The sequence below is a fragment of the Mustela nivalis genome (genome assembly GCF_964662115.1).
Source record: "Mustela nivalis genome assembly, contig: HAP1_SCAFFOLD_2753, whole genome shotgun sequence".
Classification (NCBI taxonomy): Eukaryota; Metazoa; Chordata; class Mammalia; order Carnivora; family Mustelidae; genus Mustela; species Mustela nivalis.
The window spans coordinates 32260-47998 of NW_028133912.1; the positions used below are offsets into that span (position 1 = coordinate 32260).

Here is a 15739-nt window from a genome sequence, read left to right on the forward strand (position 1 = left end):
AGGTCGCAGAAAGCAGTGCCATGGTAACATTTTGCCCACAACCCCCAATGAAATACATTTTCTTTCCTGAGCCCGTAGGGTGTCCTTGCCACTGGGAGAACGCTGGTGCAGGCACGCATAGATCCACACAAATAGCAGAAAGAAACATTTTACAAAATGCAACTTTTTCTTACTACCCAAAAAGCACTCCGATATTTTTTTTATTCTACTCTGTTTCACTAGGGCGCCTGGGCAGCTCAGGGACTTAAGCGTCTGCCTTCAGTTCAAGGCATGATCCTGGCAGGATCCTGGGATCCAGCCCCACGGACTCCTTGCTCAGAGAGGAGCCTGCTTCTCCCTCTCCTGCTGTGCGCGCGCTCTCTCTCTCTCTCTCAAATCAAGAAATAAGATCTAAAAATAAAATTTATTCTACTTCATTAAAAGAGAAAAAGAGGGGCGCCAGAGTAGCTGTCCGTTGATCAATGGACCATTTGGCTCAGGTCATGATTTCAGGGTCCTGGGATCCAGCCCTTTGTCGGGCTCTGTGTTCAGCGGGGAGTCTGCTTGGGATTCTCTCTCCCCTGCCCCACCCCTACAGGTGCCCAACGCTCTCTCTCTCAAATAAATAAATCTGCAAAAAATAAAAAGGACAAGAGGAAAAGAAAAGAGGGAGGGAGGGAGGAAGATGTCCATCCTACCAGCTGTATGAATCAGGCCATCTACCGTGGAGGGAAGCGGACGACCATCCTCCAGGCCTTGCATTCACTGTTGCCTTTGCAAGTTCTACTGGCAATGACCTTTCCATCTTGACCCACAGTGGGATCGCCAACCAATGGAGGGGTCTCTTGCTGCTCCCTCTGGTGGGACTCCCCCCGCTACACACACACACACACACACACACACACACACACGCACACACACACGTTGCTGGGGAGGGCAGTGGCTTCTTGTCACTTGACAGAGGAGCACAGACAGGCAGCATGCATTCAGGCCCAGGAGGAAGCAGAGCTAGAGCTCGTGGCCAAAGCTGTCCTTCAAGGACGGAAAGCCACCCTACCACAGACAGTACAATGGGAGCCATTGCCATGGGTGGGGGTCACGAAGGAGACGACGGCCACATGGCTGGATCCTGGGAGCCCCACCTCCATCTGAATCATTTTCCCACTACCTCCCCGTTTCCCCTCTATACACAACCCAGAAAGACAGGCAGCTCTTGGTCTCTACTTCTTCCGGGCTTAGGGGAAGCAAAGGTCTGTGCAGCATCCACTGTTCTCTGAAGATCAAACTGAATCACAGACCTTTTCTCCTTGTGTTGAAGGTTCTAGAAAACCACCAAAATCAGCTCCATTCTTGCCACCAGGACAAGCTGAATCTCCACCTGGCCATGCTAGTAGTACCAAGATGAACCAATGTGTTCTAGAACTAGGACACAAGGCATTCTCTAAGAGACTTTCAGTTGGCTAACCATTCACTGTTTTACATTGGTTCTGACAATTTTCCACATATTAATTTTCGCAATAGTCACGATCTTGTGGCTTTTGTTACTCCCTGAGCAATGTTTCAAAGCACTTGAATATCACCAGGTAAACCCAAAGGATCTTTAACATTCTTGAAAAGTTAAGTTTTTAAACATTTCTAAATTTACTTTTAAAGATTCTATTTGAGAGAGAGAGAATGCACACGAGCACACGCGTGCACATGAGTGGGGGGAGGGACAGAAGCAGAGGGAGAAGCAGGCTCCCTGCTTAGCAGGGAGCCTGATGTGGGGCTCGATCCCAGGACCCCAGAATCATGACCTGAGCTGAAGGCAGACACTTATTCAACTGAGTCGCCCAGGTGCCTGTAAAGTTTTTTTTTCTTTTTAAGATTTATTTTTTATTTGAGAGAGAGCATGACTGGGGGAGGGGGTGGCCAGCGGCCAGAGGGAGAGGGAGAATCTTCAAGCAGACTCCCCATTGAGCATGGAGCCCAATTAAAGCCTCAATCCCACAACCCTGCACATGAACGGAGCCAAAATCAAGAGTCCATGAGCCACCAAGATGTGCCGAAAAGTTAAGTTTTTTCAAACTAAAGTATTAAGAACATTCTTTTTTTTTTTTTAAGATTTTATTTATTTGACAGAGAGAGATCACCGTAGACAGAGAGGCAGGCAGAGAGAGAGGAGGAAGAAGGCTCCCCGCTGAGCAGAGAGCCCGATGCAGGACTCGATCCCAGGACCCCGAGATCATGACCTGAGCCGAAGGCAGCAGCTTAACCCACTGAGCCACCCAGGCGCCCCAGTATTAAGAACATTCTGATCTTAAAGAAAATGTTAATAGTTCAGTGAACAATCTTCTCCTTGGACGTGGATGCTGAGAAATGTATTCATGTCGATATCTTTCCTTATAACTTCCAATCCTCTGGGACTGCAGGTTACACGATGCACTGCTGAGAAGCCGTTCCCATCACATCCTTAAGAGCGAAACCGTCCTCCTCTTAAGATTTTATTTACTTATTTGAGAGAGTGAGCACACGAACAGGGAGAGGGGCAGAGGGAAAGGGAGAAGCAGACTCCCCACTGAGCAGGGAGCCCAACTTGGGGGTCCATCCCAGGACTCTGGGACCATGACCTGAGCCAACGCCAGACACTTAACTGACTGAGCCACCCAGGCACCCTGAGAAACTGTCGTCTTATTCTTGACTTGGAATAGTGGCTTCCTTGTCCTTCTCACCCTGGCTGCGGTTCCAGAAAAATTCCTCCTATTTACCTATGCACAACCTTCCCAGAAAAACTCTGCTGAAGGCCAAAGATGTCCCCCAACAGCCCCTGAGGACTCAGAAACCCCAATGGGCCACATTGCCCTAAAATCTAGCTGTGGGAATGTCTGTGATTGAATTGCTGCCCTAGAGGTCCTTAGCAAGTCTCCCTCTCTAAGCCCCCAATGCCTCTTCTATGTAATGGGGGTGGCTGGCACAGAGTGCCTCTTAGCTCCCACAGCCTAGAGTGTGCCTGGTTTTGGGGGGTCTGGAACAGATCTGTACTGCTGCGGGCTTGGCTTGGGCTACAGGTGTCCACGGGGTGGGCACAGGGGACCATCACAGCTCAGTGTCCTGGTGCCATCCTTGGTAGGACCCCCATAGTGGGGCAATGGGTGGGGCCTAAAAGGCAGAGTGCTGAGGCAGGTGCCGGAGGAGGGGGTGTTCCTTGGGGAGAAGGCAGACCTAGAATTCCTTGACCTCATAAGGAAACGGCTTGGATCCCTATGGGGAGGGGTGGTATGGGGGAGGACTAAGCCTCTGGGACAGGGGCCAGCACTGCAGAAGAAGGCTTGGAGAGGTGCTGGGGAATCTGATTTTGCCAAAACTCCAAATTCCATGAGACCGCCTCTAAGTGCCCAGAGCCCAAATGCCATGTCCTTCTCTGCTCTGAAAGAGAAGCAGCAGCCCCCACCCTGGCTGGAGCTGTCCCCCTTTCTCCACCACGCGGTTGGCTGGAGACTCACATACCTCCTCCTATTTCGGGAGACAGAGCCCACTTCCCCTGGAGTCTAGAGCCTGGCCAGCCACAACTCTTCTGAGGGTCTTTGCAATCACATCAAGTTCACATCTCACCACCCCCTGTGTGGCTACCTCTTCTCCACCCCATGACCCACAGATAACTTGTCTGTGACCCTCACCAGCTGGACCAACCAGACTGGGTTGGACCAGAGACCTCTCCTCTCTTCTCCCTGTCACCAACTGTCATCTGGTATCAGAGAGAGCACCTCCTCTCCCTATGCTCCCAGTTCTGGGCCTGCCCAAGGAGGGTCGTTTCCGCTGGACCCACACTCCATGAGTCACTTCATTTAGAATATGAATGTCACCTCCTTTCCAATCTCCCCAGAAACAGCTCTTTCCTGTCCAAGGCCCTCACGAATTCCTTATGATAGTCTGGGCCCTTCAGCAGGCCTTGGCAACCTTCCCATGGCTCACCCACACCAGTACCCTCGACCCCTGTCCTTGGGGGCCCCCTCTGCAGTGCCACGGGTCCTGAAGCCCACCGAGACCCAAGTACTCAGGGCCTGCTGAGCCTTACTGGACCTCCTGGGCCGGCCCTCTGGGTCTGGAAGGCTCCTCCTGTCCCCCGCCCCCTGCCAGGCTTCCTCCTGGGGCCATTGGGGGCCCACTCCCATTCCAACCGGAGAGGAAACCCCCAGCGTCCCAGGTGGATGGCACGGTGGGGGAGGCGTACACTCGCCATCTGCACGCCTCCCTCGGCCGTGGGCCAGTGCCTACTGGCACGCGCAGTCCCTTGCAAGGCTGCTTGCTCCTGGAGAGCCGGCGGCCTTCTGGCCCAGTGCCCCATTTCCTCCGGGACGGAGAGAGGAGGGAGGGAGGTGGTGGGGACCGGCCAGGCGCAGGTGCGCAGGCCAGGGCCGCGTCGACCGGGAAGGCAGGCCTGGCACCAGGGTCTGAGGCGGCCGCTTCCCCGGCGTGGGGCACGCGCGCAAAGCGCTCGCAGCGGCGCATGGCCTGGGACCCACGCCTCTCCACGAGCCCGCTCTTGGGACCGGGCCCTTTCGGGCTGTGTCCGGGTCGGCCGCCCAGGGTGCGGCCGGGGGAAGCCCAGGCGCGCGAGTCCGGGGCGGGGAGGGGGAGGGGGCGGGGGCTGCGGGGGCTGCGGGGACGAGGTGGAGCCCTCGTGACTCAGGGAGCGCGAGCCACGCCCAGCGCGTCAGTCCTGCGCCGCTTTCCTGTCCTGACCGGTTTCTGCCGGTTCGAGTTGCTTAGGGCCCCCAGCATCTCTCTTCCGACCGGGACGCGCCAGTCGGTGACGCCTCGGTCGCTGACCCCGCCCCGTTCCTACGCCCCGGCGAGCCCACGCTCTTTCCCCTCCCACGCAGGCCGCGCTACTCCCTCAAGCCCCGCCCAAACGCGCCAGCAGGTGACGTCTCTCGGGCCCCCGACCCCGCCCCCTTCCCGCGGGCGGTGCCCCGCCCGCTCCACCGCCCGTCGGGCCTGCGCAGTTTTGCCTTCGGCGCTCGCCCTGCCCCTCTCAATCCCCCGGGCTCGTTCCGCCCGTCTGTGACGCGCGGGCTTTCTCAGGCCCGCCCCGCCTGCTCCCGCGACTGGCCCGGTTGCCGCGACGGTTCCTCGAGGCCTGGCCCCGCCCCGCGCCGCGCGCGCAGGCCGCAGGGTCCGCGGCCGTGACGCGAGCGTGACGCAGGCGTGACGCGAGTGCTGCCGCTCCCGAGCCGCTCGCGCTGCCCTCGCCGCGCTCTGAGGTAGCCGTGAGCTCGGCTCGTGTCGCCAGGCCCGGGCCACCCCCAGGCCCCCGCCGCCCGCCGCCCGCCATGGACGACTACGCGGTGCTGTCGGACGCCGAGCTGGCCGCCGTGCTGCGCCAGTACAACATCCCGCACGGGCCTGTCGTGGGTACGCGGCGGCGGGCGGGCCCCCTCCCCGCGCTACCCCTGGGTTCGCGGCCTGCGGCCCTGACCGCCTCGCGTCCCGTGTCTGGCCAGGTTCCACTCGCAAGCTCTACGAAAAGAAGATCTTCGAGTATGAGACCCAGAGGCGGAGGCTCTCGCCCCCGAACTCGTCCGCATCCTCTTTCTCCTATCGGTTCTCGGGTGAGGCCCCCGCCCCAGCGCTCCACCTGGCCGCCCACGGGGACAGGGTTTGGGCGACGGGGAGGACGGGGTCTGGAGGGTGTGGCCGGGGCGCTGACTGGGAGGGCACGGGGAAAAGGGAGGGGAGCCATGGGGGCAAATGGTCCTCCCCCCACCCCATTCAGACTTAGATTCAGCGTCCGTCGACTCGGATATGTACGATCTGCCTAAGAAGGAAGACGCCTTACTTTACCAGAGCAAGGGTAAGACTGAGCTGGGGTGGGGTGGGCACACCCTGCCACCTTTATTCCACTGCCTCAGGGACCCTGGTGTCAGGGAGAATCTGAGATCTCAATCCCCATCATCCTCAGCAGCCCTACAAGGGAGAAACCGTGCTGCAGGCCCCCAAATGGGATTCAGGTTAGGGCCGTTGGGCCAAGTGGGAGCACTGCTGTCCCCTTTGCTCCCTAAGGCTATGGTGATGACTACTACGAGGAGAGTTACTTGACCACCAGGACATACGGGGAGCCTGAGCCTGTGGGTACCTCCAAGGGATTCCGCCAGCCCTCCAGTTCACTTGCAGATACAGACACCTTTCATCACCAGGTGAGCTGACTGTAGAGGAGTCAGGTACAACCCATGGGGCTCACAGCTGGGTTTGGACAAAACAAGGGGGCCACTGGGTGCAAATGGTAGGTCCTGTGCCTCCAGAGAAGTGGGGTGAGCAGACATCTTCCCAGTCACGGCTCTCCTCCAAGGGGCTGTCGGGGCTCTTAAGGCTGGAACATGTGGGATGTGCCTTGCACCCTGATCTGGGATGGAGGTTTGAGAGCTTTCTCAGAATCCTGGGGCACAAAGCAAGGTGCAGGCAGCCAGGACAGTCATTGAGCAACTGACAAAGCTCTACAGACATGAAGCTGTGAACTGAGAGGAGTTTTGGAGGGAACGTGGCCTGGGCCTCTAAGCGATGGTCGGAATAAGGCGGCTGGGGAAGTTCGGACTGAGGGATGGGACAGGCCACACTGACCCTGCCGGCCAGTCCCCTCTCCCTGATTCTTATCTGTAGGTGCGCGATGACAGTTTTTTCTCTTCTGAAGAGGAAAGCAAGGATAGGTGAGTAGCAGGGAGGGCCAGGCACCGGGGCTTATTCTGGGCCCAGGGCCTCCTGGCTCATCTGCTCTCCTCTTTGCCTAAGGGAACGCCCTGCCTATGGCCGGGACAGCGCCTACCACAACATCGTGCACTACCGCCCTGTTTCCAACGTCTCCAGAAGCTCCCTGGGCCTGTCCTATTACCCCACGTCCTCTTCCACCTCTCCCATATCCTCATCTTCATCCTCCCCCACCTCATGGCTCACCCGTCGTGCGATCCGGCCAGAAAAGCAGGCTCCAGGGGCTGGTCTGGGCCAGGACCGCCAGGTCCCGCTCTGGGGCCAGCTGCTCCTGTTCTTGGTTTTTGCTGCCTTCCTGCTCTTTGTTTACTACTCCATACAGGCCGAGGATGGCAACCCCTTCTGGACGGAGCCCTGAGGGTCTGGCTTCATGGCCAGCTGTTCTCAGAAGTCCTGGCTGACTGCCTTAGTCATGTTTGCTGGGGGAGGGGGTGGGGCTTTTCTGTGTGTTCTAGCTTGGGAGTGCTGGGCTTGGCCCAGGTCAGTACTTGCTCCCCCTGCCTTGTTCTTCCAGGGAGGCAGCGTGCCCAGGCCCTCCGTGGCATAGTGGGCCCCGGGCAGGCTTTCCTCTGGAGTCTCCTGGTCCTGCTTGCCTCTGACCCTTAGGGCCTAGGAGGGCGAGACCCTTCTCCTGGAGAGGAGAACATGGTTGTTGTCGTTGCATGCCTCCTGTCTGTTGTCACCTTGTTGGGGGGATTAATCAAGGCCACCCTGACTTTGTTTTCGTGGACACACAATAAAAAGACCATTTATTTTTAATGTGTGGGCTCTTTCTGCCGGATAGGGATCAGGCTCCCTGGACTGGGGGTCTCCAGGATCAACATCTGGCTTTGTTGGTTCTCCCTTTTTCCTTTGGGTTTGGGGTAGGGATCACATGTTATCCACGGACATGTTTGTGCTTTGCTTGTAGGGTTCACTCCCTCACTTGGCATCCAAAGCTGCTGTAACTACTTAGGCAAAGAACTGTGTCTCCACGGGATGTGGAGAGCCCACTTGGGAATCAGGCAAGGCTGTATGCACAATGCTGGCTACGGCTGGTTTTGTTTTTTGTTTTTTTAAGATTTTATTTATTTGACAGACAGAGGACAGACAGAGATCACAAGCAGGCAGAGAGGCAGGCAGAGAGAGGGAGGAGGAAATAGGCTCCCCGCTGAGCAGAGAGCCCGATGTGGGACTCAATCCCAGGACCCTGGCAGAGGCTTTAACCCACTGAGCCACCCAGGCATCCCTGACTATGGCTGTTTTAATGGGGAACAGCAGATAACCTGCCTATCGGTGTCCACAGGTGGGGGGGCTGGGAAGGAAATAAGGCGTGTAGCCAGTGGGTTTCTCCTGGAAAGCTGCTTGTTTAATGCCGTGGGAGAAATGCTGCACTGCTTCTGGGTCTAATCCAGGCCCTCACCTGGCAGTATTATTGCTTATCTCCAGGTCTTCTGTGGGGGAGGGAGTATTTCATAACCTGAAAAGTCTATGTACATTTTTTAAAAGTGAGTGCTAAGGAAACCCAGGGTAGCATGCCACGTGAGGCCACACATACTGGCTCAGTCCTGCCAGCAGAGGGTGGGAAAGCAGAGGAGCTGGACCCCACTCCCAGCACTCAGGTGGGAAGCAGAGGCTCCACAAGGCCTTCCCCGACGGGTGGGGCCCTGATATCACTTCCTTGCCTTTCACCAGCTCCTTGTTCAGGCAGTAGGACTTGGCCACAGCCAGCCTCGCTGGCACAGGACGTGTGGGCTCCTGTTTATGGCTACACGGTGAGCTTGGGGCAAGGATGGAACTGGAACCCCATCTAGCCCTGGCTCCTGGTCATTTCTTTCTTTTTCTTGCACACTAGTCTTTTGCCCTTGTGTGTGTGTGTTTTCCTAAGAGTAATGCCTGCGTTTAGAATACACAGAAAAAAAATGAAAGAAATGAATTGCTTCTAATTTTCTCCCTATCCCCACAGTTTCAGCCTCCCTTGCTTGCTGCAAGTCACTCCCGCCCGGCTCCTTCCCCAGGGCGCGGTCCCCTTCGGCTTGAACTTCCTCAGGCTCCCTACTGCTGCTCCGAGCCATGCCAGGCCGCAGGCAGAGACCTGAATGTTCTGTCGTGGGCAGTGGGCATGGACACAACATGCTTCCTCACCGATGACAGAGGGGCCTGACGGTCAGCTCCATGGGCTTGCGTCAGGTCACCAGTGCACCAGGAGCTGAGAGAGGCACGGTGACGCAGCTCCTTTCACCAGCTAGTCCCAAGTCAAGTGTGTGGAGAGGAGGGACTAACCCTGCCTGGGAACGCAACTGCCCTGCACTCCGTAACTGGGCAGGCCATGGATCTGGGCAGAAAGGCAAGCGGAGCCTCCTGGACCCAAGGGCAAGGTTGACATGACGGTCTGGAGTAGCTGGGGCAGAGCGTGAGGAAAGGGAGCTGAGCTGGGGGCGTCCCGAAGGGAGAGAGATGGTGCCTTGTGGCTGGGACAGCCCTCTACACGCCTCTGTCTGTTGCAGGAAAGGGGGAGCGAGGCGTACTTGGCACCACTGTGGTTTCTGGCACGAAAGAACACAGGGCATAGTCCCACCCATGTGACACAGTCTCCCCCTTTCCATTCATTTATTCCCCAAGGACAACAACCTCCATTTGTCTCCATGTGCCCCGATCCAAAAGCGGTGAATAGCCAGGCGTCAAGGTCTCCACTTAGTGCTTTCCACGACACTGGGACTCGCTGTCTGAAAGCTCCCACGGCCCCCTTCCCCAAAGCAACCCAGGGCTCTGGAGTTGCCCCAGCAGGACAGCGGCAGTCCAGTTCTCATACTCTCAAGGGCTCAGGGCAACCTCCTTCCCCTCGGTCCCCACCAAGGGTTCTGAGGGGCCCAGGGGCACAGCAGGGGGGCAATACCTGTCCTTGGTTCATGGGACAGTGGATCCGTGGGCAGAGGCCCCAGCAGCCCAAGGTGGGACACCAGGTGTGCAGGCTTGAGCTGCCAGAGCGGCAGCACCCAGGACAAGGAGGCTGAGACAAGTGCCCCACAGACTCTTCGAGGGTAGAGCTGGCAGCTGTGCTCCGACACCGGCTCTCCAGCTGTGGCCCCTGCTGTTCCCAGAGGAAGAGGAGGTCCCTACAGGGCAGGCCCAGTGGCGTACCTGCATTGAACCCTTGCTGCACAGGATCGAGCAGCGGGAGCTAGAGAAAATAAGTCAGTGCCGCTGAGGCCTGGCACCAAGCAAGGAGCCTGCAAAAACTCCAGAGGTACACGGCCTGGGGCTGCGGAAGGCCTTAAGGACAGGGGAGAGAGCCATTGGGTCCACACTGCTCCTGAACCTGGGTCTGGTCTGCTACCCTAGGCTCCCAGTGGCCGGTCCCCGAGAGAGGCCGTCCCACTGGAGGCCCGCGGGACACAGGTGAATAAAGTCCGGCCGCGCCACTTCTACCGGGCACGCTGGCCAGGGCCCCCACGGAAGCACAGCTCCATTGCCGAGCCGAGCCAACCCAACCAGGAGCCCCTGTCCGTCCCCAGACACCACATCGTGCCCAGGCAGCTGGGACACACGTCGGGCAGCAAGGGCAGAGGATGCCAGCCTGGGGGAGAACAAGCCCTTGGGGTCAGTGCCGCACAGAGACTACAGGCCGGAGGAGGCCTGAGCCTGAGCCCCGCGCGGGAGGGGGCGCGGGCGGGGAGGTGGCGGGAGGGTAGCAAGACTGGGACGCCATCCCTGCAAAGGGCCCCAGGGTAGGACAGGCCGATGGCACCAGGAAAAGGAGTCCCGGGACTCCCTCCTGCTGGGGGCAAACGGGCCTGGGACAGAGAAAACCCTCGGAGGACACCCCCAACCCCCGCCGCCAGCGCCCTGCCTTCCAGCCCGGATGCTAGGAGGAGACAGGGAGAGGTGCAAGGTCCAGGCCCTCGGCCGGGCTCCCACCCAGGTTGTGAAGGCCCGGGGACCCGCCGAGAACCGCAGGGGTTGGTGCAGCCTCGGCCCCCCCAGGCCGAGCAGAAGAGCGATCCCGGCCGCACGCCCTCCCCAGGCTGGCCCCATCTCCCCCGCTAACGCTAGGGAGGGGACCGCTGGTCACCCTAGTCTGGAGCAGCCCCCTGCCCTGCAGGTCCTGTCCCCTGCGTGTCCCCTGAGCATCCCCGCGGGTGTCCCCCCCCGCCCCCCCCCAGCCAGCCTCCACCCCTGGCCCAGCCTCACCTCTGCTCCTGACCCTCACTGTGGCCTGTCGCTGCCCCGCCCCGCCCAACAGGAGGCTGGAAGGGGACTGGGGGGGGAGCAAAGGGGAGCACTGGCCCTTCAGGGTGGGTGGGCTGCCACTCAGCGACACAGGAAGGGAGTCCCAGCACTTCAACAAGGGCAACGTTAGTCTGGGGAACTGTGGGGCTCCCGAGGGGGCTACCCGGCATGGGGGGGCCTCACCTCCCTCCAGGACATAGGGCCAAGGTGCTTCAGGGCAGCTCCCAGCCCCAGGATCCCGACGGAGCCAGAGGAAGGAGGATGGGGTGGCCGCTAAGACAGGGTCCGCGAGCACGCAGGGTGACAGGTGCCACCACAGGGACCCCAGGTGCGAGCAGCACTCTGCAGCTCTGGACGGGCCTCCTCCGGCTCCTGCTCCCACTCCCGCAGGCCCATCCATCCCAACCTCAGACAGGCTCCCCGCAGAGAGCCGGGTCCCCTCCTCCCAGGGAAGGTAGGACATCCAGGGGACGGCACTACCCAGCGGGGGCGGGGGGGCAGGCCGTCCCGCTGTCCCGCTGCTCAGGGGCTGGCTTGGCCACCTCCACCCCTCGGGGGCGGGGGGGCTGTCTTCCCAGGGGTCCCCGAGCGGGCCCTGCCTGAGGCCACGGGCAGGGCAGGAGGGCTGAGAAAAGCACGGCACAGTGGGTGGGGTTGGGGGCTGTCCTCGGGTGGGCACATCTGCTGAGGACAGGCCGGTCAGAGAGGGTGAGGGCCTGGTTTGGGCAGCGAAGCTGGGGCGGGGGCAGGTGGGCAGGGACAGGATCCGCGGCCAGCGAGGGCGCCCACCTGCAGAGCGGCCACTAGGAGGAGCCCCTGCACAGCTGGGGCAGGGGAGACTCGGCACCCGTGGGGCCCTCGGGAGCCCTCCTGGGCGCGGGGCCCCAGAGGGAAGGCTACAGGGAAGCCGGGCCCTCCTGGTTGTTCCTCCTGCCCAGGGCCGAGGGACAGGAGGGTGGCTCAGCTCAGGCGCAGGCCAGGGGACTGGTGAAGGCACTGGTCACGTGTCGCCGGGAGTGTGGGGCTCCCCCGGGGTCTGCGTGTCTCCAGGAGAGCCATCTCCAGGACCGAACGGCCCAACACCCCGGCGGAGGGATGGCCCCAGGAACCACGACCCCACGACCCCACAGTCCCCGCCGAGCCAAGGCCCGGCAGGCCACGCCCCAGTCTCTCGGCTTCTGCTCCGGGGAGACACAGAGCCAGGCTCCCCCGAGACCCACTGTCCCCGGGTCCAAAAAGCACAGGGCGGCCCGAGACGGTGCCAGGAGCTGCCACCAAGGGCCCTGCCCGGCACCGGCCAGCGGCGACAGCCAACGGGCAGAGCGCTGCCCCCAGAACCTGTGTGACAAATTTGGAGCTACCCGAGCGAGTCTGAGCCTGTCGTCACCGGGAAGTCATCTCTGAGTCCCGGCCAGGAAGGATGGGGCGGGCGCTTCTCCCTTCTCCGGGGAAAGGAGCCGCCCTTGGGCTCCCGAGGCCACAGCCGGAGCTCCTTGGCCAGACCGACCGCCGCGCCTCCACCGCCCATCCCGCCACAGGCCACCTGGCACCGGCCACCCCCCTGAGCCAGCAGAGCCCAGCACGCACACGGGGCTACCTGGCACTGTCCGTCGGGGAGGAAGAGGGACCTGTGGGCCTGCACCCCCGCAGAGGGGCCTGCCCCTCTCCTCTCCGCTCCCCGCCCCGACCTGCTTGCCAGCTGCTCCGTGGAGGCTGGAGCACAGGGGAGGAGAGGGGAGTGCGGAGAAGAGCAGGGACTGCGCCTGCGTGCAGAGAGGTGACCCCCCAAATGCCTCAAGCAGGCCCAGCTGTCCCTGCCCCTGGGGAAGGCAGGGAGGACTGGGGGCGGCGGGGCAGTAGGAGCCCCTGGGCCCAGCGGAGAAGGTCTGGAGCCTCCTGCCTGGGTGGGGCCTGGGTGGGGGCCTCCCAGCTCCCGGGCCTGGGCGGGGGTGCTGACAGGGCTGCTGGGATTCTGGGATGGGAAAGCCCTTCCTGCCCCCGAGCCCCCCGACTGCCTCCGGGGCTGGTTGCCCGCAGCAACCCCGAGCAAAGGGCAGTGCACGCACGCTCCTTGGGTTCTGCGGGGCCCCACAGCAGCTCTGCCACGTATCCTGCTTGCTTTCTGGGGCTTTCCGCGGGTTCTGTTCGCAACCCTGCAAAGACGGAAAAGCCGGGGCGCCTGGGGAGGCTCTGTCGGTTGAGCATCCCACTGGCGACTCTCGGTTTCGGCTCAGGTTCTGATCTCAGGGTCCTGGGATGGAGCCCCTGCGGGGAGGGGTCTGCTTGACGATCCACTCTCTCCCTCGCCCCCCCCGCCCCTCCCCACAGGGGCGTGCATGCGTGCTCCTCTCGCAAATAAAGCGACTTAAAAAAAAAAAAAAAACAAGGAAAAGCCTGGAAAGTCCGATGACACAAAACCTAAAACTGTCTGCCTGACCAAACACACGCCCCAAACTACAAAGTCAGGGGACAAGTGACACGGTGGGGGAAAAAAACAGCAGCAAGGTGTGACTCAGGGCTCGTCCCATGAACAAGGCCTGAAGCAGTCCACGGGGAAAAGCCTGACGAGCCAGCGGCTGCAGGACGTGGAGGAGGCGAGCGGGAGAACCAAAGCCAGAAGCTCCTCCACATAGTCTCACGGCCAGGACACGCTCAGGTGCTGGGGTCCCAGGGCTGCTCCTTCTGGGGACACAAGGTGGCCAGTGACTGGCCTCGCACTTCACCTGCGGCTCCAACTAGACAAGAGGCCACCACGTTGCCAAGCAAACACCAACCAGCAAGACCGGCCTAGGTGGGCGGGCAGTGGTGCTGGGCATTGAGCGGGTCTGGGCAGCATCACCGAGGAGCTGGGAGAGCCCCTGGGTGAAGAGAGGCAGCGGCCTCCCACCAGCTCGAGGGCCGACCGCATGCACAGACCAGACAACGGTCAGGGCCGTTTTCGGGCAGAGAGCCCCCCGTGTGGTCTCCAAGTCCCCCGCCACTCTCCCCCGCCCGCCACCCAAATCCTCATTCTGGATCTCAGGGCCCATGTTCCTTTCCCATCCCCGAGCCCAGCGTTTGGGTCTTTCCTCTGCCTCATCAGAGAATTCTGTCCATCCCCACTCTCAGCCCCGGGGCTCAGCGCCCCTCCTCTCTCCCACGCGGCCACACAGTCACGAGCCCCAGTCTGGGAATTCCCGAGCACCTGGACAAAGCTGACGCTCTTCCCGTGCCTGGGCTGTGGACGGTGCCCTCCACACCACCTAGGCAGGAAAGGGTGACTGCCACTCGAGGGCAGTCCCTGGTCCCTCGAGGGCTAGCACCCTCCTGACATTTGCCAGACCCGTGGGGACCCTGCAAAGGAGCCAGCCCCAGGGAGGGCAGGCACGCACACCCCTAGGAGTCTCAGGCCTCCAGAGCACGGCTTCTCACCACCGGGAGGGCCGGGCGGTGGGTGGGGGGGGGTGGGGGGTGTGGGGGTAGGGTAGAGGTGAGGCGGGGTGGGTGGGGGTGGGTGGGCTTGTCTCAGACCCGCAGTGGCAGCAGCAGCCGCGGCAGCCAGGAGCTTGTCAGAGGCACCCTTTCTCTGGCCCCACCTCAGATCTGGCAGATCAGAGACTCTGGGGTGGAGCCCAGTGACCCGAGTTTGAACAAACCCCCAGGGTGATTGTCCCTGTGCAGCCCTCCAGCGTGAGAACCACCTGGTCGCGCCCGCTCGCTCTGAGAGAAGCCGCGAGCTCCAGCTTGGTCTGCCGGGCTCACCTTGACTGACCTCCCCAGGTGAGAGGCCCGCAGGCACCGCCGATGGTCCCCACCACAGGTGGTCCTGGAGCACGGGTGTGCTGGAGCGGCTTTCCCTCCCAGGGGGGCCACACCGGTCGAGTGACGTGGAAAGACTTTGTTACTTTTCTGCTGTCCGCACGCCCAGAAGCGTGGACAGAGACCTCTGACGAACACCACCTTCCCGGGTAGAGGCCCCAGCTCTGCCCACGTTTTCCTGGATACTAGGCCTGTGTGTGCGGGTGGGGTGGGGTGCTGGGATCTTGGGATCTATGTTTGACAGTGAACCGTCCCTGACACAGACACGCTCAGGGGCCCTGGAACACAGTGCGCGGGGCTCGCAAGGAGCAGGGGGGTGGGGGGGGGGCGGGGGGGCGGGGGAGTGGATGTTGGGGGAGGCAGGACCACAGTCTGGGCCCTGGGAGGGTGGAAGTGCCCAGGAGCGGACAGCAGGGCAGCTCTCAGAGGCCAGGACTGGGAGGGGTTGGAGACGGAGTGACAGGGCGCTCTGTCATCCCGGGGCGGGGTTGGGGGGGGCGGGGGATAGTCGCCCCCCTTCCTCCTCCCCCCGCCCCCTCCCTCCTCACTAGGACCCTGCGGTCCCCAGTACACTGGCCGTGGCGGCCTAGGGGCCAGACACTCTCAGGACAGCGCTGGGCGGGGGGCGCCCTGCAGGGCGCAGCGGGAGAGAAGCCCGCGGAGCCGCGCTTTCCCCATTCCCGCGCCCCACGGCCGCCCGGGGCCTGCACTCCATAGAGGCTCCTCCTCCGCCTCCCCGCGGAAGAATGGGTAGGCCCCCCCAGGTCTCGGGAAACGGGGCCTCCAGGACCCGGAGGGGCGGGGGGGCGGAGGGCGATGTCGAGAAGGCTTGGGCGTCGTCCAGGCCTGTTGGGCCCCGCCCCGGCCACCCCCGGCTCCGTCTTCTCTCATCCCTTGGCGCGCCCACAGGAAGCTCCGCCCCTCAGGAGGCGCGGCGCCGGCTTCCCGCCCCTTTTCCGGCTGGCTTAGCCAATGAGGAAGCTCGGCTCCTGACGGGACCCGCCCCCTAGGT

At 61.6% G+C, this 15739-nt stretch overlaps 1 protein-coding gene and 1 long non-coding RNA gene across 2 annotated transcripts; one reads left to right on the forward strand and one right to left on the reverse strand.

The window, feature by feature from the left end:
- The first annotated feature begins 4986 nt into the window (after positions 1-4986).
- Positions 4987-7479, forward strand: EMD (emerin). Its single transcript, XM_082751252.1, has 6 exons — positions 4987-5373; positions 5463-5570; positions 5735-5812; positions 6022-6155; positions 6616-6662; positions 6745-7479. The coding sequence occupies exons 1-6, from the start codon at positions 5292-5294 to the stop codon at positions 7076-7078; spliced, it is 783 nt and encodes a 260-aa protein (XP_082607378.1). The 5' UTR covers positions 4987-5291; the 3' UTR covers positions 7079-7479.
- Positions 7480-13549: 6070 nt separating this feature from the next.
- On the reverse strand, positions 13550-14757 carry LOC309858546. Its single transcript, XR_014308242.1, has 3 exons — positions 14671-14757; positions 14114-14171; positions 13550-13664 (listed from the first exon to the last, which is right to left on the reverse strand). It is a non-coding gene; the product is annotated as an uncharacterized lncRNA (long non-coding RNA).
- Positions 14758-15739: the final 982 nt, after the last annotated feature.